At 40.0% G+C, this 21,019-nt stretch overlaps 1 protein-coding gene across 4 annotated transcripts in view; it reads left to right on the top strand.

Annotated features, from left to right (window-relative positions):
* Positions 1–21,019, top strand: part of stau2 (staufen double-stranded RNA binding protein 2) — a 277,028-nt gene that overhangs the window by 97,349 nt on the left and 158,660 nt on the right. For all 4 annotated transcript variants that reach the window (XM_061965635.2, XM_061965637.1, XM_061965638.2 and 1 more), the window contains exons 8-9: positions 11,198–11,410; positions 16,757–16,894. In XM_061965635.2, coding sequence (XP_061821619.1) covers positions 11,198–11,410; positions 16,757–16,894 — 351 coding nt within the window. The remainder of the gene's footprint in view (positions 1–11,197; positions 11,411–16,756; positions 16,895–21,019) is intronic.

Genomic DNA, 21,019 nt, shown 5'->3' with positions numbered 1-21,019 from the left:
TGCATTTTTTTCCAAGGTGAAAAAACTACATCGCCTGATCACGGCATTCTTGCACGTTTGTCCGTGTTGATGGGCTCATACTGTCCATCTGATTTGATGCTGAAATATTTTCACAACGGGACCTTTGGCTTTGTAATCATATTTTTTCCTCTTATTTCGTGTTACTTTGCGGAACTTCTTACTAGTGAGGCTGTTTGTCTGTAATGCTTCCAGTGTGTGTAAGCTAGCGGTCTTGCTCTCCGCCCACAAAGACATTAGCCATTTGTACATTGTTAAAATTTATTTAATCTAATCATCATTCGGATTAGAATGTTACTGTGTACATGTACCCTAAAAAAAAAAGACCTGATTATGACCTGCATTTCCATGCATCACACCTTAAATCGGAATGCTTTACCTTGACATGCGCAGAACATAACATGAAAGGAAATGTTATTGTTTGTGCTATGGCGCCATCTTTTGGACGAGTTTGTTCACTGCTGATGCTTAAGAGGCAGTCGACTTCCACTGTAAACAAACATGGCTTTGTGCATTTCTGCTTTTCCGATATTATCGTTGTATTTATTTATCCTTTTTTCCTTGTGTTCACAATTTTTTTTTTAACATCTCTTCTTGAAATGTCGCTGTTTTGTGCCATTTACTTTGGGATATGTATAAGTTGCCGCACGTCTTCATGTTACGACGTTCTGTGTATGTGCCTGAGGCTAGCAGTTAGTACTTAGAGTAGCTGTAAGTTTGTGAATAAAACAGCTCTTAAAGATGACAACTGTATCCCTTTTATTGTTACATCGACACATGACACTCCATACCATACTTTTGTTTTTGCTAGTATTGTTTTAAAGCAACAAACTCAACAGTATTTAAATCAAATCCAATCAACTTTATTTAACGCTACATCTGTACATGTTGAATGGGGTAGACAGCAGCAAGACAATTATTAAATTTGGTCCCTCTCCACCACTCTATTATGTCTATAGCTGACATAAAAGACATGAGCAATAAGGATACTTCCAACCCGAATTTCGGAAACATGTTTTCACGCGCTACAATCCGAATGACTATTGGAATAAACCACCCGTCTTGATCGGAAATAAATTTTGATCTGAACGTGTGTGATCGGGTCAGAATATTTCAATAGCATGTTTACATGAAGCCTTTTTATTTCGGTTAGGCTTTTAATCCGATTAAATGTGTCCATGTGCACATCGCTATTGATTGTGAATGACTGAGAAGAGGGCTCACTTAGGCTTTGGCCGTTAAAAAATTGTGCTTGGCGATGTATTTGCCAACAAATTATTGCCGTTAACGATATTAATGCCATGATTTTTATGAGACCAAGTTAACCATTAACTTAATGATAATACATAATAATAATGCATGTACATCCTTTAAAATGCAATAAACGTGTATTTCTTGTGTATTTTAATGTTGTAATTGAAATTAAAATGTTAAATCAAACAAACAATAACAATACAATATACTTTTTAAGCAAAATGTTGCACTTGAATAAACATTACAACTAAAAGCAGTAACATATTTTAAGGAGGGGATGGGGGACTCAAATATACACAATCATAATAATAAATAAAATTGCTAAATAACGTGTTGACAAACAAAGTTGCACTTCAATAATTGAACATGTAGGCAGAGGTTGAGTTGTACATTATTTAACTGACAATGAAGTTAGGACATTCTTAAACCAAAGCGCAAAGTGACAATACAAACACTACAGTTCAAACCAGTGCTTCTCAAATATTTTCTTTTACACCCCCCTTGTAAGAAGAAAATATTTTGTGTTTTATTATGTTTTAGTTTTATTACGGTATTAAATGGCAGAATGTCTTTGGCGATGTATTTAACCACACTTTCTGTGAGCGCACACTATTTTGCAATGTTTTGTTTACACTGACGGTGACTGACCTGTCACCTGGCTTCTTCACCAAACGCAAAGTGAGTGCTAAGTGAGTTTGGACTGTCGAGTGGTTGTATTTAAAGTGGGCGTTGTATTCGCGCACATTTGGAAAAATTGGTCCTCGGTGTTGATATATGCTCATCTTGTTTCAGATGTTTAAACTGAAATGTTTCCACATTGGTGCGGTCGCATTTGGTTTATGGTCATTTATTTTTCATTTATCGTCGGTTAATTAACTTATCGAATATCCGCCCAGGCCTAGACTCACTCTGTTTAGTTATTTCTACTGTTAAATAAACACGTTCAGGTGCTGAAAGAGATGCAGAGAGTGAGACCTCTTTTTCTTTCTCGCTAAGACAACACACACACAACACGTACATAGCAATTTACCGATGCTGGCAAAGTATTTCAACTTCATTTTAATTTATCGTCACCAGGCCTAGTTACCATTAAAACTTTCTCCAGGGAGCAAGTGGTGTTTGTTTTTAGCGTACTGGCAGCCCCCACTGCACACACACACTTGCTGGCCAGGAGGCAAAGATCACTCAGTGGCCTAGTGGTTAGAGTGTCCGCCCTGAGATCGGTCGGTTGTGAGTTCAAACCCCGGCCCAGTCATACCAAAGACTATAAAAATGGGACCCAATACCTTCCTGCTTGGCACTCAGCATCAAGGGTTGGAATTGGGGGTTAAATCACCAAAAATGATTCCCGGGCGCGGCACCGCTGCTGCCCACTGCTCCCCTCACCTCCCAGGGGGTGAACAAGGGGATGGGTCAAATGCAGAGGACAAATTTCACCACACCTTGTGTGTGTGTGACAATCATTGGTACTTTAACTTTAACAAGGCTCACCAATTCTGATTGGCGAACATGTCTGTCTCTCAAATGCTGTTGATGGCGAAAAAAAAACCCTCAGCCTTTTGCAGTTATTTTTTTCACTATTTAAAATCTCAATGTTCTTAGATGCCGCTTATTTGTGCAGTCCTACATCCGGGCAAGCAAAAGTATAAGAAACATTGAAAAGGGACCACAGATGTAGGGACTCCCCCTTGCAGGGTTATGGGCTGCAATGGATGTCGAGTGGGTATAATTATTGAATTGTTAAATTAATAGATACTGTGGGAGTATAGTTCATCGGGAAGCAAACAGATAGTCATAGGGAGAACTTCTTCTTGGCTCAGCCAGGTCAACTACGTACACAGAGACAGCCACAGCTTTTCATAGAAGAGTGGTTCAACCTGGGTCATAACTCGAGCTAGCAAGCGCATCATCCAGACTGGTACCTTTCCAAAAATTAATTATTATTAATTAAATATATTAAATGTCCCACTTTTTTGATTTGTGACATATAACACAAAGCTAAGATTTGGAGGCTTTGTTAAGATAACCCTTGATATATTGACCTTTTAGTATTGTAACGTACAAAAGGTGTCAAAGTGGCCCAGGCATTCCTAATTTTTCATATGCAGCCCTCTGTTGAAAAGGTATCAATATCAAATACAAGCGGACAAAGTAAATGAAGCATTGGCCGCAGGAGTTGAGGGCACAACTCTACAACTGTGCCGCCCTGCCTTTGACTAGCGATAGCGCTAAGACCAAGCTTGGAGTCACTCACATGTCGTCTTCCTGGTAAAATACGTAAACCAGGGATGTACAAAAATTTTAAAATGTAGCAAAAAGGCTTTCATTATGTAACGGGAGAAAGTTGAAATGCTGATACAAATAACTAAATCAAAGATTTTGGTTGGTCTTTTAAAAAAAAATGTGCATGCACATTTTAAAAAAATGGTGTCATGTAATTTGCACAATTATGCAAATTACATGTCACCATTTATACCACCCAACCTACCACCACAAATAAAAAACACTGCTCAACTTGAATACAATTGGTCTGCTTGACACATGCCCAAAGTAAATCAATTAAAGTTTACTTATATAGCCCGTAATCACAAATGTTTTCAAGGGCTGCACAAGCCACAACTACATCCTCGGCTCAGATCCCACATCTGGGCAAGGAAAATTCAACCCAATGGGAACAATGTGAAATCCTGAAAGGGACCTCAGATGTCGGGATCCTCCCTCTTGGGTGACCGGTGCAATGGATGCCGAGTGGATATAAATACAAGGGAACCTGGTTTTCCTTCACTGATTCTGTGAGGATGGCTAAACTGAGCCAGTATTTTATTGCAAAAATCTTCATTTGATACACCCCTTCAGAGCCCAACTAAGGGTTAGACTTACTTCCATGACTCCTCCAAAAAACTGCAACATGGTCATCTATCAGGTAAACACATCTTTTAGCAGTACCCATGTTTTCACGTGGGTTCTTTCTTTCCTCACTGGTGCATGAAATTACCAATGAGTCAGTGCGAGCAAGCCTGCTTTCCCATCCCTTCACTGCGATGAGGGTCGCCGCCACCCTCAGAGCCTGTTGGCTCATTTAATCCTCCTGTCAGGCAATATCAAGCAGATGTCTGCATCAAAGGAGGAACCAATCTATAAATCAAAGCTTGTTGGTTGGATTGGAGGCTCGTTTTCCAAGGAGGGACACAAGAGTAGAGGATCTGAGCCAAGAACCACCCATCTTATAAGAAGCTACATCCTTGCCCCCCCTCCAATCTCTCCCCCAACCTCTATCCTTTTCTGTTGACTTAAGTTCTTGCATGCCCAGGTCCTGAGATATTTAGTAGAAAACACTTAAAGGGGAACGGTACTTTTTTTGGAATTTTGCCTATCGTTCACAACCATTATGAAAGACATGACGACGGATGTTTTTTTTTTTCAAATGCATTCTAACTCGTAAATAAAAGCGGAGCCTATTGGAGGTCCTCTGCCCATTAAACCCAATAGAAAATATCCAAAAAGCACCAACAATACTCCATATACATTTTGTGACTTAAATATATAACCAAGTATTAGTGACATTGTTATTATAAGCGCTAATGCAGACAAACTATAGCAACGGCGTGATCATGAGCTTGTGTGCCAATGTTGACATGATCGACTGTTCAGCTTCTTCCTTGTTTCCTTGCTCGTCCAACTTTATTGTAGATCATAAATCATGCTCTCACCTGGATAGTAGAAGGACAAAGACATATTCCGACAAATTGGTACACTTTGTCAACCAATTTAGACCCGGAATGGCGAGAACGACACAAAAAGACACACTGTTTTACCCCCCTTTTCTTCGTGAGGATTATGAGTAATTTTTCATCTAAAACAGGAATATAACAAGACTTAATCAGTCGGCATCCTAATGACAGTAGATATTAAGTGATGTTTTATTATGTTTGTTGGCTCTCATGAAGTCTGCAGTGAGTAGTAATCAGTGATGTAGTGGAGTAAAGGAGAGAACGCTGGTGTTGACTGTGTGCCACTTCTCTGCCTCTCTGCTTCTCTGCAAAACCCATTCTACCCTAACAATTTTTTTAAATGACATGCACGTGATAAACTACACTTTAGGGTGGCAGTTTATGAAGCTGATATGTTTTTGATGTGACGATTGTGGCACTTACCTGTCATAAGACCAGAGCTGACCGTGTCCGAGCGGCCTCTTCAGAGTGCCAATTTTTGGGAAAATCAGTCTGTCGCACTGGTCCCGTGTTACCTACGTGCTAAACCGGGTTTCGGCGTTGGACTACTAGCACCGTGGAAACTGTGGATTATCTTCGCCTGTATTGCCACCATCAACCGCTGCAGATGTTTACTTAGTTCTCAACGAGGCCTGCCCTTCTGGTTATACATACCTGGATAAGGCCTGCACAACCGGCCGTGGTGGGGCACTTGCATTTTTAATTTTTTTTTGCACCAGTTTTGAACTTTCCATTTTACCCGTCCCTAGTGTCAGCTAATTTGAAAGCCTCGTTCTAAAATCAGAATCAGAAATACTTTATTAATCTCCAAGGGGATTAATAATCCTTTTTCAACAGCCATTGCACTTATCTACCATCCTCCTTAAACCACAACCATCTTTCATCTCCTACATACATGGCTTTCTCATCTCACTATACACATCACAAATACGTCCTGGTCTTTTGGGGATTCTCACACCTCCAGACTAACCTCTGATTTTAAGCATGTCCTGGACTGCCTAAACCTGCAGCAGCTTGTTGGTCCGACACACGATAAAGGCCACACGCTGGACTTAATCATCACAGACTCCATCCCTCTCGCAGATCTCCACGTCCACAACCCCGGTATCTCTGACCACCAGAATGTAGCAATAGAAGTCCTTATATCCTCCCATCTCAGCCAAAGCGACAGATTACATTTAGGACCATCAAAAACATTGACCATACCTCGTTCACCCAGCACCTTCAGCTTACCCCCCTGACCCCTCGCCACAATCATCAGTCAGTGACCTAATGGACAATTACAACAATAACCTTAGCTTCATCCCGGATATTCATGCCCGAAAAAAAACCCCAACTGTCACTTTCACCCGCTCCCTAGTACACAGACCAGCTCATGGTCATGAAAAAGGTCGAGCCGTGCCCTGGAGCGTGTCAGCAAAACATCTAGCTTGACGGTGCATAAATTGGCTTTCTGGGAACATCAATATTCATATGCAAAACCTCTTTCAACAACTAGGTTCAACAATTAAAAATAACGCAGGCAATTCAAAAAAATTATTTTCCATTGTAAACCTTCTCCGTAAACCACATTTACTCTCATATCACACAACAATAAATTGCAACCTTTTCCTTGACTATTTTACATACAAAATTAACAATATCCGCTCGTCTCCCACACCTGCACAGCGTCATCCTTGACATCCGGTTAACACCCGTTACACAACATCTTACACACTTCACACCTGCAATTCAGCAGGAGGTCGAGAATATTATCCATATTTAAAACCATCCACTTGCTACATAAATCGCATTCCTTCTCCTCTGCTCGAAATGTACATAAAATTCATAATTCACATCAATCAATCTCTCCCTTTTACAAAAAAGTGCAGTTCCCATTTAAGTTTGACATTTTTTTTTTCATGATCTGTGCTTGACTTGACTTCATGGAATTGTATTTGTTTATTTCCTTGGGTGGCTTGGTCAATGTCAAAAGCATAGGGGTTTAACGATTCATTTTAACAATTCGATTCAAATCATAACTTGAGGTTGCTGATAAGATTCAGGCATGATATTAGTTTATTTAGAACGATAGGATCTGAAACTATTTAGTGACGTGAAATCGATTTAGTAACTTCTAGCCAAAAACTCAACCAGTCTCTGGGCTCCTCTGGGCGGGGCATCCCTACTTTCTGCCCATGTGGGGTGTGGTCTCTTGTAGGGCTGGGCCTTTTATTAATATCTCGATATTTTTAGGCCATGTCACGATACACGATATATATCTCGATATTTTGCCTTAGCCTTGAATTAACACGTGATGCATATAATCACACCAGTATGATGATTCTATGTGTCTACATTAAAATGTTCTTGTTCATACTGCATTAATATATGTTAATTTTAAACTTTCATGCAGAGAGGGAAATCACAACTAAGTCAATTTACTATGTGGTAGGTTACTGCGGACGTTATCTCCTTCTGTTGTTAATTATTTTTTTCATACGGTGTTGATCTAGAAATGGAAGACGCCAGGCTCAATTGGGTCAGTGCATTTTGTTGGAGATGTTGACATGCAGAGTTTCAAACACTCTCTAGCGGGTGACTTTTCAAGTCATGCTACAAATTAGTAGTGCTGCTACTTTTTGTAGCAACGCTTTTGCCGCAAACTTGACATATTACGGTTGTCTGTTCAACATCTTCCCACTTGAAGCCAAACCACCGCCAGACGATGGACCCCGTGCTGTTTTTCTTGGGAATTAATTATTCTTCCTCCATTTGTTACCAGATTCGCACCTTCTTTCTCTCGTATTACCACTCGCACCGCTCCGCTTGCACCACAGCTAACATTACCCATTCCGCTACCTCTCTGCTCGGCGAGGGCGTATGATATTGCAGGCGCGACAGTATGTGACAAGGTGCGCTTGTTTTATGTCTATGTGTGAAGCAGAGACAAGAAAGAGTGAGAAAAGCCTGTAGTGTAACGCCCGCAGCTAAAAGCAACTGCGTGAGAACGTATACTCGAATACTCACGATATAGTAATTTTCTATATCGCACAGAGACAAACATGCGATATATCGAGTATATTCAATATATCGCCCAGCCCTAGTCTCTTGCTGACTTTGGGGGCTGGCTGTCCCCTGCTTCTCCCGTGCCCTGTCCTCTGTCAGGCGTGTCTGTCTACGGCCTGCTGCTGGCCCTTCCGAGCGGCACGGTGGGCCCTTATTCCCTTGGTGGCAGACTTGCTGTTTTGGGCTGGGCTCTCTGGGTGGCTGGGGTCGTACTCTGGCTCCCGCACATACTGTGAGACAAATATGTTGTACATACAAATACACATATATACTCACATACACACAATTATTCATACGTATATCAGGGCTCGAATTTAACCATGGCAACTGCAGCAAAAGCCGCGACCACCCTCGTCATTTGCCGTAATGCCCTAAAAAATTTACCAACATCCGCGGAAAGAACAAGCCGTGACCGCCTTTGACTTTTTACTTGTTAATGGACTAGGGATGTAACAATAAATGGTATAATGATAATTTGCGATAAAATTCCCGACGGTTAGTAATAACAGGGCCCACCATGCCGCCTAGCAGGCCAGCAGTAGGTCATAGACAGACGTGCCCCGCAGAGGACAAGGCACGGAAAAAGCAGGGGACAGCAAGCCCCCAAGCCAGCGAGAAACTATAACCCACGAAGGCAGAAAGACGAGACACCCCGCTCCAAGGGTCCCAGAGACTCCTCGCAGCTGAACGGGAAGACCGCCCCGCCCCACAAGCAACAGGGCCCCTACGAGCCCAACGCATCCAAGTGAAGCACGGTGGGGCCCTCCTCAGACTTCCCCACTTAAGCCGGCCACAACACTGGTCCACGGGAACCACTCGCCCCACCTGCAGGGACCACAATAATGGAGAAGGACCATCCTTGGCAGATCATCCTCCTGAGGAAAGAGAAAAGAAAGGAAAGAAGGAGATCCCAGACACGCGGACACACAAAGTCCCTACCCCAGTAGCTGGCGGCCATCCTACACCGCAGAATACTATGCAACGGGACTTGACTCAGCAGGCTCCAACCAAGACGGGCATCCGAAAGAATTATGGATTGAAATTTAACGTCAACTCTCTTAATTTAGCGAACAGCTGAACTAGCTTGCATCTGTTACAAGAACAACACCAGGCTACAGCAGCCATTACATTAACAAGACATACATTATCATAAATGTTAATTGAAATAAATATAAATGCTCCTTAAGTTATTTAATGTGACCACACGTTACATGTTGGCAGAGTTGCATCAAACGCTTGAAACACTGATAAAAATGTCATAAAATCACAAGCTAAAAAAAATGTAATAAAAAGTATTTGCGCATATATTTGCACAGCCACAAAATCAGCCATTTCAGACCACTACAATCAGAAAAAAGGCCCTGTATTCCTGGAGGCGCTACTACTGTGTGTAATGTACTACAAACAACCATGTTTCAAGGACTACGGATGGAAATTGGCTGAATGCCATTGATTTTACATGAATAATGTAATGTACACACTGTCCTTATACCAATTTAAAAACATATGCGTTATACATAACCCATGTTAGTGAGTAAACTCATAAGAGTAACTGTCAAGCATGACCATAAGAATGTTTAGCAAAATGTAGTTTAGAACACTGATTTTTAAACTGTGGTACATCTAGTGGTACGCCAAAGAATCACTTTATAAAAGTACAGTGTTGTATTTTCCTATATTCAAACAGTGTTACTGTTCAAGCCGTGTAATGTTCCAGTGGCAAACAATATTAAGTATACTTGTTTAATAAAACCTCTGCCCTATTTTTAATTAATACTTAGCCTACTACGCTAAGGTATTTTAGTGTTGGTCATTATGGTGGTACTTGGAGAGCCAAGGGTTTTCTGAGATGATACTTGGTGAAAAAAGTTTGAGAACAACATCTTCTTCTTCTTCTTTTCTGGTTTAATGGCGGTTGGCAATCAACCTTGTGGTATGCATTACAGCCACCTTGTGATATGGAGTGTGGACCGAGATTGTACTAATGTAATGTACTAATGATGGTATAAAATAATATACTCTATTTTTTTTTTTTTTATTCAACACAGTCTTTTTTTTAAATGTATGTAATGCTTTGAATCCTACGTGTTCTGAGGGCAATCCTAAAATATCTTCCACTACTCACCTAACCTTCTCTTTCGTTAACTTAGAACAACAACAACAGGGTTTTCACATTTAAGTTAAAATCCAATAGAAGTACACCATTCAGAATTGAATGTGAGACAAAATATCTGGCTTATTTAGACATTGTAGCGTTGACACACAAGTTCAGCATTTGTTTTAATGTCCTCCATTAACATCACCATCTTATTATAGTAAGGAAAATGAAACCACATGGGCGATTATGGTTGAATGGGGAAACAGAAAGCAGACATTTACCCCTCTGTTCTACTAATAGTGTGGAATTAGCCTGTTGTTATTGTTGTGTGGAGTATCTGAGGAATGCTCATGGTTCCATTTACCGCAGTTTTAATCAGCTCACTGGGTTGAAATTGACCGCTTGCAGTATGTTTGATTGCAACAGTTTGGACTGTGTGCACCACCACAAATTAGACAAGTCGATGCTCATAGATAGTATAATGATTAGTCTTTACTCCTGCATGAAACCAAATTTATCATTTTTATGTGTTTTTCTAAATAATGAGAGCCACACCTGCTACTCACACACACTCACTGTACACACATCCCCACACACAAAAGCTGCTCTCGGACCTAACAGGAAGTAGATGTGATTGCAGAAGCATGACCTAACGCCAGCCGGTGTTTGTTTTAGGTCTCCCAGGTGACCAGAGGCTAGAGGAAGGAAACTGAGCCCTCATCACTAGAGACTGTCATCTAGGAGCGTGTTACTCTTAATATGTTTTCTTGTACGTCACTGCCTGTGTGTGTGTGTCTTGCATATGAATAACATGAGTATATGGGCGGGTAGCACTGTGACCATTGAGAGCAGATGTTTTAGACCACCTGGTGTAGCTGCTTGTAGAGTGTGCTGCACTCACCATGCACAAAAATACACAAATTCACTTGGCTCTGCAGAAGTCTTCTTCGTGTACAACCAGAAACACACGCCTCTGACCTGTTTCTTGTATAAAATCAACATTTTAATTTCCACAAATCCCTGATTTCTACTCCTGTTGATCCAATAGGTGTTAAAGGAGAGCGGACCCCCGCACATGAAAAGCTTCCTGACCCGTGTCACCGTAGGGGAGTTCTCCGCCGAGGGCGAGGGTAACAGCAAAAAGCTGTCCAAGAAGCGTGCCGCTCTGTCTATTATGCAGGACCTGAAGAAGCTTCCCTTCATTCCGGCTGTGGAGAAACCCAAAACTCACTATAAGAAACGCACCAAGACCATCCTCAAGGTACAGCAGTCGTGTTTGGGGTGGTGTAGTTGTAGTGAAGGCACATTAAGAATGTAACAATGCAGAGGATGTCGTTGTGGCTTGTGCAGCCCTTTGAGACACTTGTGATTTAGGGCTATATAAATAAACATTGATTGACTGATTGATTGATTGAGGTTCTTAACTTTTTTGACCTCTGGGCCCAACTTTTCTACTACCGAGGAGTATAAACTCAAATATTAACAATGTCAAATGATAGGAAACCATGTGTTGATCACAAAGATTATTATTTAACACATAAACCTTAGGCTCAGATCAAGCTGATTAGAAAGATAAGTGCATAAGAAAGGACTCATAATTAATTGATTAAAAAAATTAGTTAACATAAAATGATGTTGTGCTAAAAAAAACTGTCTTAATAATGAATGTTTCCTGACTAAACTGTCTTAATAATAAATGTTTCCTGACTAAACTATCAATAAAAATAAAGTGTAAATGAAAATACAGCTTCCCCATTTTAGTCATAATTTTTGCACCTAACAAACTTTTCGATGACTTTAGCTTCAGACTTCTTCTGTTGTTTAATATTGTCATTCCTGCCACAACTGGTAGAAAAGTGTATTGCAACTGAGTACTACTGCAGCCCATTTCGGACCACAGCTAAGAAACAGATATTTTTTGGCGGCCATCTAGGGGGTGCTTGCGGCTGAACAATAGCAGAGTCGAGTATTGCTTCTATTTCGACAAGTGAAAACCAGTGGTGGTCAACCAGGCTCAGATGGCTGTTGTACAGCAAGCAGCACACACACTATCTGAGTACAAAAGAGGCCAAATCTTCCGGCAAAACGTAGATACGAGCAAAAAATTAAACTATGCAATGGAAAAGATCCCTATACTTTATCAAAAAAAGATTTGTCGAATGATAAAGGATTACTTGTCGGTACAGTTCCCAAACTTATCGAATTATCATTCGACACGACAAAACAGCGTCAACTGTGTTTTATATATATATATATATAGCTATATATATATATATATATATATATATAATTTGTATATATTTATATATGTATATATACATATATATATATATATATATATATATATATATATATATATATATATATATATATATACTGTATATATATATATATTTACTAGGGCTGCAACTAACGATTAATTTGATAATCGATTAATCTGTCGATTATTACTTCGATTAATTGATTAATAATCGGATATAAGAGACAAACTACATTTCTATCCTTTCCAGTATTTTATTGAAAAAAAACAGCATACTGGCACCATGTTCTGGGCATTGGGGATGCAGCATACACCAATAATAACACAGAAATGTAACTCATCAGATCAGAACTGAATCAGATATTGTACACGTTTCTGTTGTGAATAATAAAGGATTCATTTTAGGCTGCCTCTGAATAATAGCATGAAATATTCCAGCGCCTTCATAACATTTAGTTATACTAAAGCATCACTCAAATCTAAATATATTTATATAGCTTTATCGGGCCCGGCTACATTGATCCATTATGAAACCAACTTGAGATATTTCTGTCCGTTACGTTTATTTCGAAATTGGTAACCGTGCGTTTTCTCTCTCAAAACGGAGTCAAATGGGCCGGAGACACATTATCAGCCCCGCGTTGCAACAAAAGCATAACGTTAACGTTACTCACAAAAAGCTGAACTCATGAATGCTTGTTGCGACTATGGACTTAAAAAGTTACGTACCATGAGTTCCCTTCATCCATGGCTCCAACATGTTTCCTTTTCAGGTGCTCCTGAAGCAATGTTGTACTTCCGTGCCATTTTGCAGGAAACACTCTTCTTTGAAGTCTTTAAAGTAAAGTGTTCCCACACTTTTGACGACTTAGGTCGTACACTTTTCTCCATTGAAGCAATAACCTCAAGATGTTTTCCCAATGAACTATCCGTACTGTTTTCCTGCGCCATTTTTCGAAAGTTTCCGCAAAGGAGACGTGAGCTGCACATGACACATCATTGGCTAGCTTACATCCACCTCATGAGAAGACGTAGCCTCAGCACCGCCCTGGCGCTGTTTTGTACTGTTTTTGTACTTATTTTGATTATTGTTTCTCAGCTGTTTGTAAATGTTGCAGTTTATAAATAAAGGTTTATTTTAAAAAAATTAAAAAAATAATAATTAACAAAAAAAAAAAAAGCCTCCGCGCATGCGCATAGCATAGTTCCAACGAATCGATGACTAAATTAATCGGCAACTATTTTTATAATCGATTTGATCGATTAGTTGTTGCAGCCCTAATATATATATATATATATATATATATATATATATATAAATATATATACATATATATAAAAACCCTGTTTCCATATGAGTTGGGAAATTGTGTTAGATCATCATCAAACCATTTTCAACCCATATTCAGTTGAATATGCTACAAAGACAACATATTTGATGTTCAAACTGATAAACATTTTTTTTTTTGCAAATAATCATTAACTTGGGACGGTGTGGCGAAGTTGGTAGAGTGGCCGTGCCAGCAATCGGAGGGTTGCTGGTTACTGGGGTTCAATCCCCACCTTCTACCATCCTAGTCACGTCCGTTGTCCTTGGGCAAGACACTTCACCCCTTGCTCCTGATGGCTGCTGGTTAGCGCCTTGCATGGCAGCTCCCGCCATCAGTGTGTGAATGTGTGTGTGAATGGGTGAATGTGGAAATACTGTCAAAGCGCTTTGAGTACCTTGAAAGTAGAAAAGCGCTATACAAGTATAACCCATTTATCATTTATTATTTTTTAACTTTAGAATTTGATGCCAGCAACATGTGACAAAGAAGTTGGGAAAGGTGCCAATAAATATTGATAAAGTTGAGGAATGCTCATCAAACACTTATTTGGAACATCCCACAGGTGTGCAGGCTAATTGGGAACAGGTGGGTGCCATGATTGGGTATAAAAGTAGATTCCATGAAATGCTCAGTCATTCACAAACAACGATGGGGCGAGGGTCACCACTTTGTCAACAAATGCGTGAGCAAATTGTTGAATAGTTTAAGAAAAACCTTTCTCAACCAGCTATTGCGAGGAATTTAGGGATTTCACCATCCACGGTCCGTAATATCATCAAAGGGTTCAGAGAATCTGGAGAAAGCACTGCACGTAAGCAGCTAAGCCCGTGACCTTCGATCCCTGCATCAACAAGCGACTTCAGTGTGTAAAGGATATCACCACATGGGCTCAGGAACACTTCAGAAACCCTCTGTCAGTAACTACAGTTGGTCGCTACATCTGTCAGTGCAAGTTAAAACTCTCCTACGCAAGGCGAAAACCGTTTATCAACAACACCCAGAAACGCCGTCGGCTTCGCTGGGCCTGAGCTCATTTAAGATGGACTGATACAAAGTGGAAAAGTGTTCTGTGGTCTGACGAGTCCACATTTCAAATTGTTTTTGGAAACTGTGGATGTTGTCTCCTCCGGACCAAAGAGGAAAAGAACCATCCGGATTGTTATAGGCGCAAAGTTGAAAAGCCAGCATCTGTGATGGTATGGGGGTGTATTAGTGCCCAAGACATGGGTAACTTACACATCTGTGAAGGCGCCATTATTGCTGAAAGGTACATACAGGTTTTGGAGCAACATATGTTGTCATCCGAGCAACGTTATCATGAACGCCCCTGCTTATTTCAGAAAGACAATGCCAAGCCACGTGTTACATCAACGTGGCTTCATAGTAAAAGAGTGCGGGTACTAGACTGGTCTGCCTGTAGTCCAGACCTGTCTCCCATTAAAAATGTGGGGCGCATTATGAAGCCTAAAATACCACAACGGAGACCCCCGGACTGTTGAACAACTTAAGCTGTACATCAAGCAAGAATGGGAAAGAATTCCACCTGAGAAACTTCAAAAATGTGTCTCCTCAGTTCCCAAACGTATACTGAGTGTTGTTAAAAGGAAAGGCCATGTAACACAGTGGTGAACATGCCCTTTCCCAACTACTTTGGCACGTGTTGCAGCCATGAAATTCTAAGTTAATTATTATTTGCAAAAAAAAAAATTAAGTTTATGAGTTTGAACATCAAATATCTTGTCTTTGTAGTGCATTCAATTGAATATGGGTTGAAAAAGATTTGCAAATTATTGGATTCCGTTTATATTTACATCTAACACAGTTTCCCAACTCATATGGAAACGGGGTTTGTACGTGAGAAAATACACAAGGACCAAAAATATACGTATTACCCTCATTTTGCCAAAATCCTTATTAGTGTTGGACCAACAATTACGGAGGAATTCTGGCTTTTGTGTGAAGTATATCAATTGTCGTGTCTGCCTTCAATGTATTGTTTGTAAGCACTGCACTATATTATTATATGCCTGTGCTTTTCCTGTTGCTTTTTTGAACATTTTGAATAGGTTCTGCTGTGGCGAGTCTTGGCTTCCCGATTTCATTATCACCATATTAACTTGAATACTGAACGAAGGCTGCTTTTTACTGCAATATGTATTAGTTTAGTTTGGATTATTGGTGATACATGCAGAAAAGGTGCAATTTAGAAGCAAAGCTTTGTCAGGCAAAATTATTTGATTTACTAATACTGAGAGTGCAATATACCACGTTTCCCATTTGTATGTATGCTTGCTTGCCTACCTCATACAAGAAACTTGTTTTTAACTATTGTTACTCCAGCCTTCCGGCCAAACCTTTACTTCCCATATTTTCTCCTTTTTGGCTTGAGGGAGACGTATGCAATTGCTTAACGCTTTTTTGCCAGTGGTGGTACAGTGTAGTGTGTTAGTGCATTGTCGCTTAGCTCGGCTTCAAACTGGGACGTAACATGGCGCTCCATATTCACGTTTGTGCATTTTGACCAATCGTTGAATAGATCACTTGAAACTGGGTTGTCCATACTGTCTCTATACATGACTCTGAACAATAAGCCCCCAGCCCTTTGGTTAAGAAACACTGACATAATGTATTTTCTTATTTAGTGGTAGCAGGCCTTTTGCGCAATAACAGATGCCGAAAAATGCAGTTTGAGTTTCTTCTCCTTAAACTTAGACTAGACTTAGACTTTCCTTTGTCATTCAAATTTGAACTTTACAGTACAGATAAGAATGAAATGTCGTTACATTAGCTCATGGTAGTGCAGGATAAAAAAGCAATAAGGTGCATATATAAATAAATAAATAGGTTACTGTACAGATAAATATATTGCACTTTTTCACATGTGTCCACGTTTATGGATGTATGTTATATTGTCTTTTTTTTGGTCCTGCGACCAAGCCACTACATTGCACTACTCTCCTGTCATGGTCATTGAAAGTGATCATGTGTCCCACTGGCTTGTCACTTTGTCCTCCAGACTGGACCTGACTACGGTCAGGGCATGAACCCTATCAGCCGCCTGGCCCAGATCCAACAGGCCAAGAAAGAGAAAGAGCCTGAGTATTTGTTGCTTTCCGAGAGAGGGATGCCCCGACGCAGGGAGTTCATCATGCAGGTACACACTCCTTTTACATCCAATTAAAGTAGCCTAGAAATGCATGTTATTCTGCATTATAGCCATAGTCTTTTCCTCATCAAACATGAGTTAAACCAGCGGTCCTCAACCTTTCCTGAGCCCACGAACGAATCCGGTTCTGTCAAACCTCTTGACGGACCGGAGGGGGGGACTAGCAGATCTTTAGTAATCTAATGCTATTTCATTTAGTGATGTATAAAACAAAAGCATAACATCAAATTAAAACCACAAAATTAAGTTATTTCATAGTTTTTAGTTGTTTTTATAATTAGTATTGAAGATGATATCAAATGGGTTTTCTTTTCAGTGTGAAGGCAATACTAATTCTCACCACCTTAGTGGAAAATAAAGTAAATAAGTAAATATGTTTCTTCCATGTATTGTTATCGCTGAAGGACTAGAGGAAAAGGAATGGCTAAGCATGTTGCACACATACACCTAGCAGGACAACACAAGAAGCTAACCGCTAAAGCTTCAATGTAAAGGAGGGGTGATCGTTCCAAATGTCGATACATCGATACCTAGTACAGTATCGGTAAATAAACTATACTGAAGTAATTAGATGATATTTTTATTTTTCTTGTTCATATTATTACAAAATTGTTATTTTTGTTATTTACAAACTCAGGAAGTAAATCTCTGAATACATGAAGATTGAGGGCAAAACCCAAATGATTTAAATGGGAGCCAATAGTAATTTTTTGGAAACTGCAATGTTTATTATTAGTATTTTTTTTTTTTTTTTTTCTCCCACCTCCGGTGCATTTTTGAGGTACTCGGCATACACAAAAACTTCTCAAATTTTGCACAGCTGACCGGTAGGGGTCTAATCTGACTTTTTAGAGGTCTTGAAACTGAACTGCAAAATTTGGCTTAGTAGCGCCCCCTTTAAAGTTGGAAAAATTGAGCCCCTCGTTCCAGAATCACATATCGTCACGAAAATCGCTAGGGGTTTTCTTCATGACAGGACGCATGTAAAAACATCAAGAACCCATATCTTAAAACAAAGAAGTCCGCCATCTTGGTTTCCGTCTGCCATTTTTCGGCAACACAAAGGGGTCGTACTTCAACAAACTCCTCGTAGAGACTTTGACCAAATGAGTTGCGGTTAGAATTACAGACACCACACTTATAGGTAATGATTAATTGCAAACACTTTTGCTTATGCCAAAAGATGTGGGCGTGGCAAGCCGCCAAGCTTGGCTCCGATGATTTTTTTGCCATATTTCCGTGAAAAAAAGGGGGTGTACTTTAATGGACTCCTCTTTTGGACTTTGGCCAAATGAGTCACAATTAAAATTACAGGTACTACACATAGCGGTGATGATAAATTGCGAACAGATTTTGCCTACGCCATAAAATGTTGGTGTGGCCTTGCGCCAAACTTGGCTATTACGGCTTTTGGCTATTTTACACAAAACGTTAAAAACTCTGCTCCACAAACTCAGATCTTGATCCTAACTAGTAGAAATGATGCTGATGAAACCCTGAAGTGTCCGATACTGTTCATATCTGTTCGTAGTGGGTGGGGCCTGGCGGAAAAAACTGCCCTAAGCAATCAATGTAATTTCTGCACTTTAGGTGATCAGAGACCGATACTTACAGTAACTAATGGGGCATGATTAATTGTTGCAGTTTACTTTTGTTCATGATACAATGTGGGTATGGCATGGCGCCAAACTTTGATCTGATGGCTCGCCAAAAAACACAAAACTTTAATAACTCTGCTCCACAAGTTCAAATCTTGTTTATATTTGGGAGAAAAGATGTTGATGGCACCCTGAAGTGACCGATGGTCATTGCCATTCGAAATGGGCGGAGACTGACGACAAAAAACCTGCCTCATGCCATTACCAATCAAACTGTCATTACTTCACTTTAGATGATTGGATCTTCCTCCAAACTTGAGATGGGGCTTTAAAGTCGGTGTCCGACCATGCCTAGATTTTAATATCGATCCTACCAACGCCCCCTTGTGGTGAAAAACTATAACTGTCATAACTTCCTCCCGTATGCTCCCGTCTTCCTGAAATTGTTGGATGGACGGATGGATCACGGTAATGGGTGGGTTGCAACTGCAGTGGTGCCAATATCCCCCGCTAGTGGTGGAAAATTATAACAGCCATAACTTCCTTCAATATGCTCCGATTTTCCTGAAATGTTTGATGGTTGGTTGTGGTGTAGGGTATGACTTAACTGCATGACAACTGTGGCACAATTATCTCCCCCTTGTGGTGAAATACTATAACTGTGGAACAATTATCTCCCCCTTGTGGTGAAATACTATAACAGTCTTTACTTTCTTACACATGCTCCGATCATCCGGACATTTTTGATGGTGGATCTTGGTAATAGGTGGGTTGCAACTGCATTACTGCAGTGGTGCCAACATTGCCACCTTGAGGTGGAAAATTACGACAGCCATAACTTCCTTAACATGCTTCGATTTTCCTCAACTTTTTGATGGTGGGTTGTGGTGTAGGGTTCGACTTAACTGCATGACAACTGTGGTGCAATAATCACTCCCTTGTGGTGAAAAATTATAACTCATAACTTCCGTCCACATGCTTCAATCTTCCTGGAATTTTTTATGGTGGGTCGGGGTGTTGGGTGGGACCTAACGGCATGAATACTGCAGCGCGTTTATCGCCTCTTTGTGGTGAAAAATGATAACTGTCATAACTTACACATGCTCCAATTTTCCTGAAAAGCAACTGTATAACCACTATTGTGCCTTTGAAGTTGTGGTCAAAAACAATAGCTTTGATAAGCTCCTTACACATGCTCTGATCTTCCTGAAAGTTTTAAAGGCGGGTCGGGGCGTCGGGTGGGACTTGCTCGGAGCTTTAATTGTTTTTGTTTTGTTATTGTGCACTTGTCATTTTTATTTTGTTGAAGTTGTATGTATCATTCTGTACCACAATTTAAATAAATCATCTGAACCAATTCTAAATTTGATAGGATGAGTTTAATAAAAAAGTGTTATGTTTACCTTAGTTACTTACTATGAAACATTTTCAGTTCTTTAATCAATTGTCAAAGTGTTGGATCAGGGCTCAAAATTGGATCTGATCTGAGGCCAAAAAATTGGATCGGAGAGACCAAATGTTTTTTGGCACACCCCTATTTACTGCATATGTCTATTGTGTGCATAGCTGTTGTGTAACTTCTAGCTCTTAGCAGCATATTTGCTTCCATGTTTACTTTTTGTAAATGAATTCACCAAAATACAACAAAATACCAACCGTGTGTGCTTATTGAAGGACATTCAGCTGTTAATTGTCTGTCCAGCTTTGCACAAGGAAACGTGCTGCAGGACTTCTTCTATTGGAGCACTTCCATCATAGATTTTGAATGCAAGCTAAAATAATCTGATACTTGTTTTTTGCTGATTTCAGACATATATTCAATATCAATATTAGATCAGAACACCCCTAATTAATAAAATATAAAATATACACAACTCTTTTTTTATCTTAAGACTCCACCTTTTAGTGTTTTTTTATTCTAAAAGTTGTATGATACCCGTGCGTTAAACCCAGCATAGCCGAGCATATATTTCCTGTTTGTTCCTGACAAATGAGGCGTACATATTATAATGATTTCAACACCATTTTCTTATTCTTTCCGTATCAGCCTTTCTTTAAGTCTACCAGCCACATTGTCATTTTCCATGATCCTCTTCTTTCATAAGTATGACAGAGCTTCTCTTAGCAACAGGCAGTAATTCAGCCTCAAACCTATTCTCCATTTATCTTTGATACGCACATCAGGCCCTGTGAATGTATGTGCGTCCCTTTTGTGAAGTCCGCTCACTCTTCTTAAATTTCCTTTATTGTTCTTTGCCGTAAGAACCGAGAATAAAATGAGACTCTTTACTAACCTCAACTAGCTTGAGAAAAATGTTTCAGCTCCATGTAGTCTACAAACCCTTTTAATGGACTGACGCTATTTATTATTTTAGGAATGATTGAGTTTATTTAACGGGTGGTTTATTGGGCTTCTCCTTGTTATGGTTTGTTTGATGCATTCAGACAAGCACTTAACGTGCATGTCACAGCACATTGAGTTAATGCAGCGAAGCCTGGCTTTTCACAGGCTCGG

Source organism: Nerophis lumbriciformis, linkage group LG07 (assembly GCF_033978685.3).
Source record: "Nerophis lumbriciformis linkage group LG07, RoL_Nlum_v2.1, whole genome shotgun sequence".
Classification (NCBI taxonomy): Eukaryota; Metazoa; Chordata; class Actinopteri; order Syngnathiformes; family Syngnathidae; genus Nerophis; species Nerophis lumbriciformis.
The sequence above is the reverse complement of the archived record's forward strand: the minus strand, read 5'-3'. Positions and strand labels throughout refer to the sequence as shown.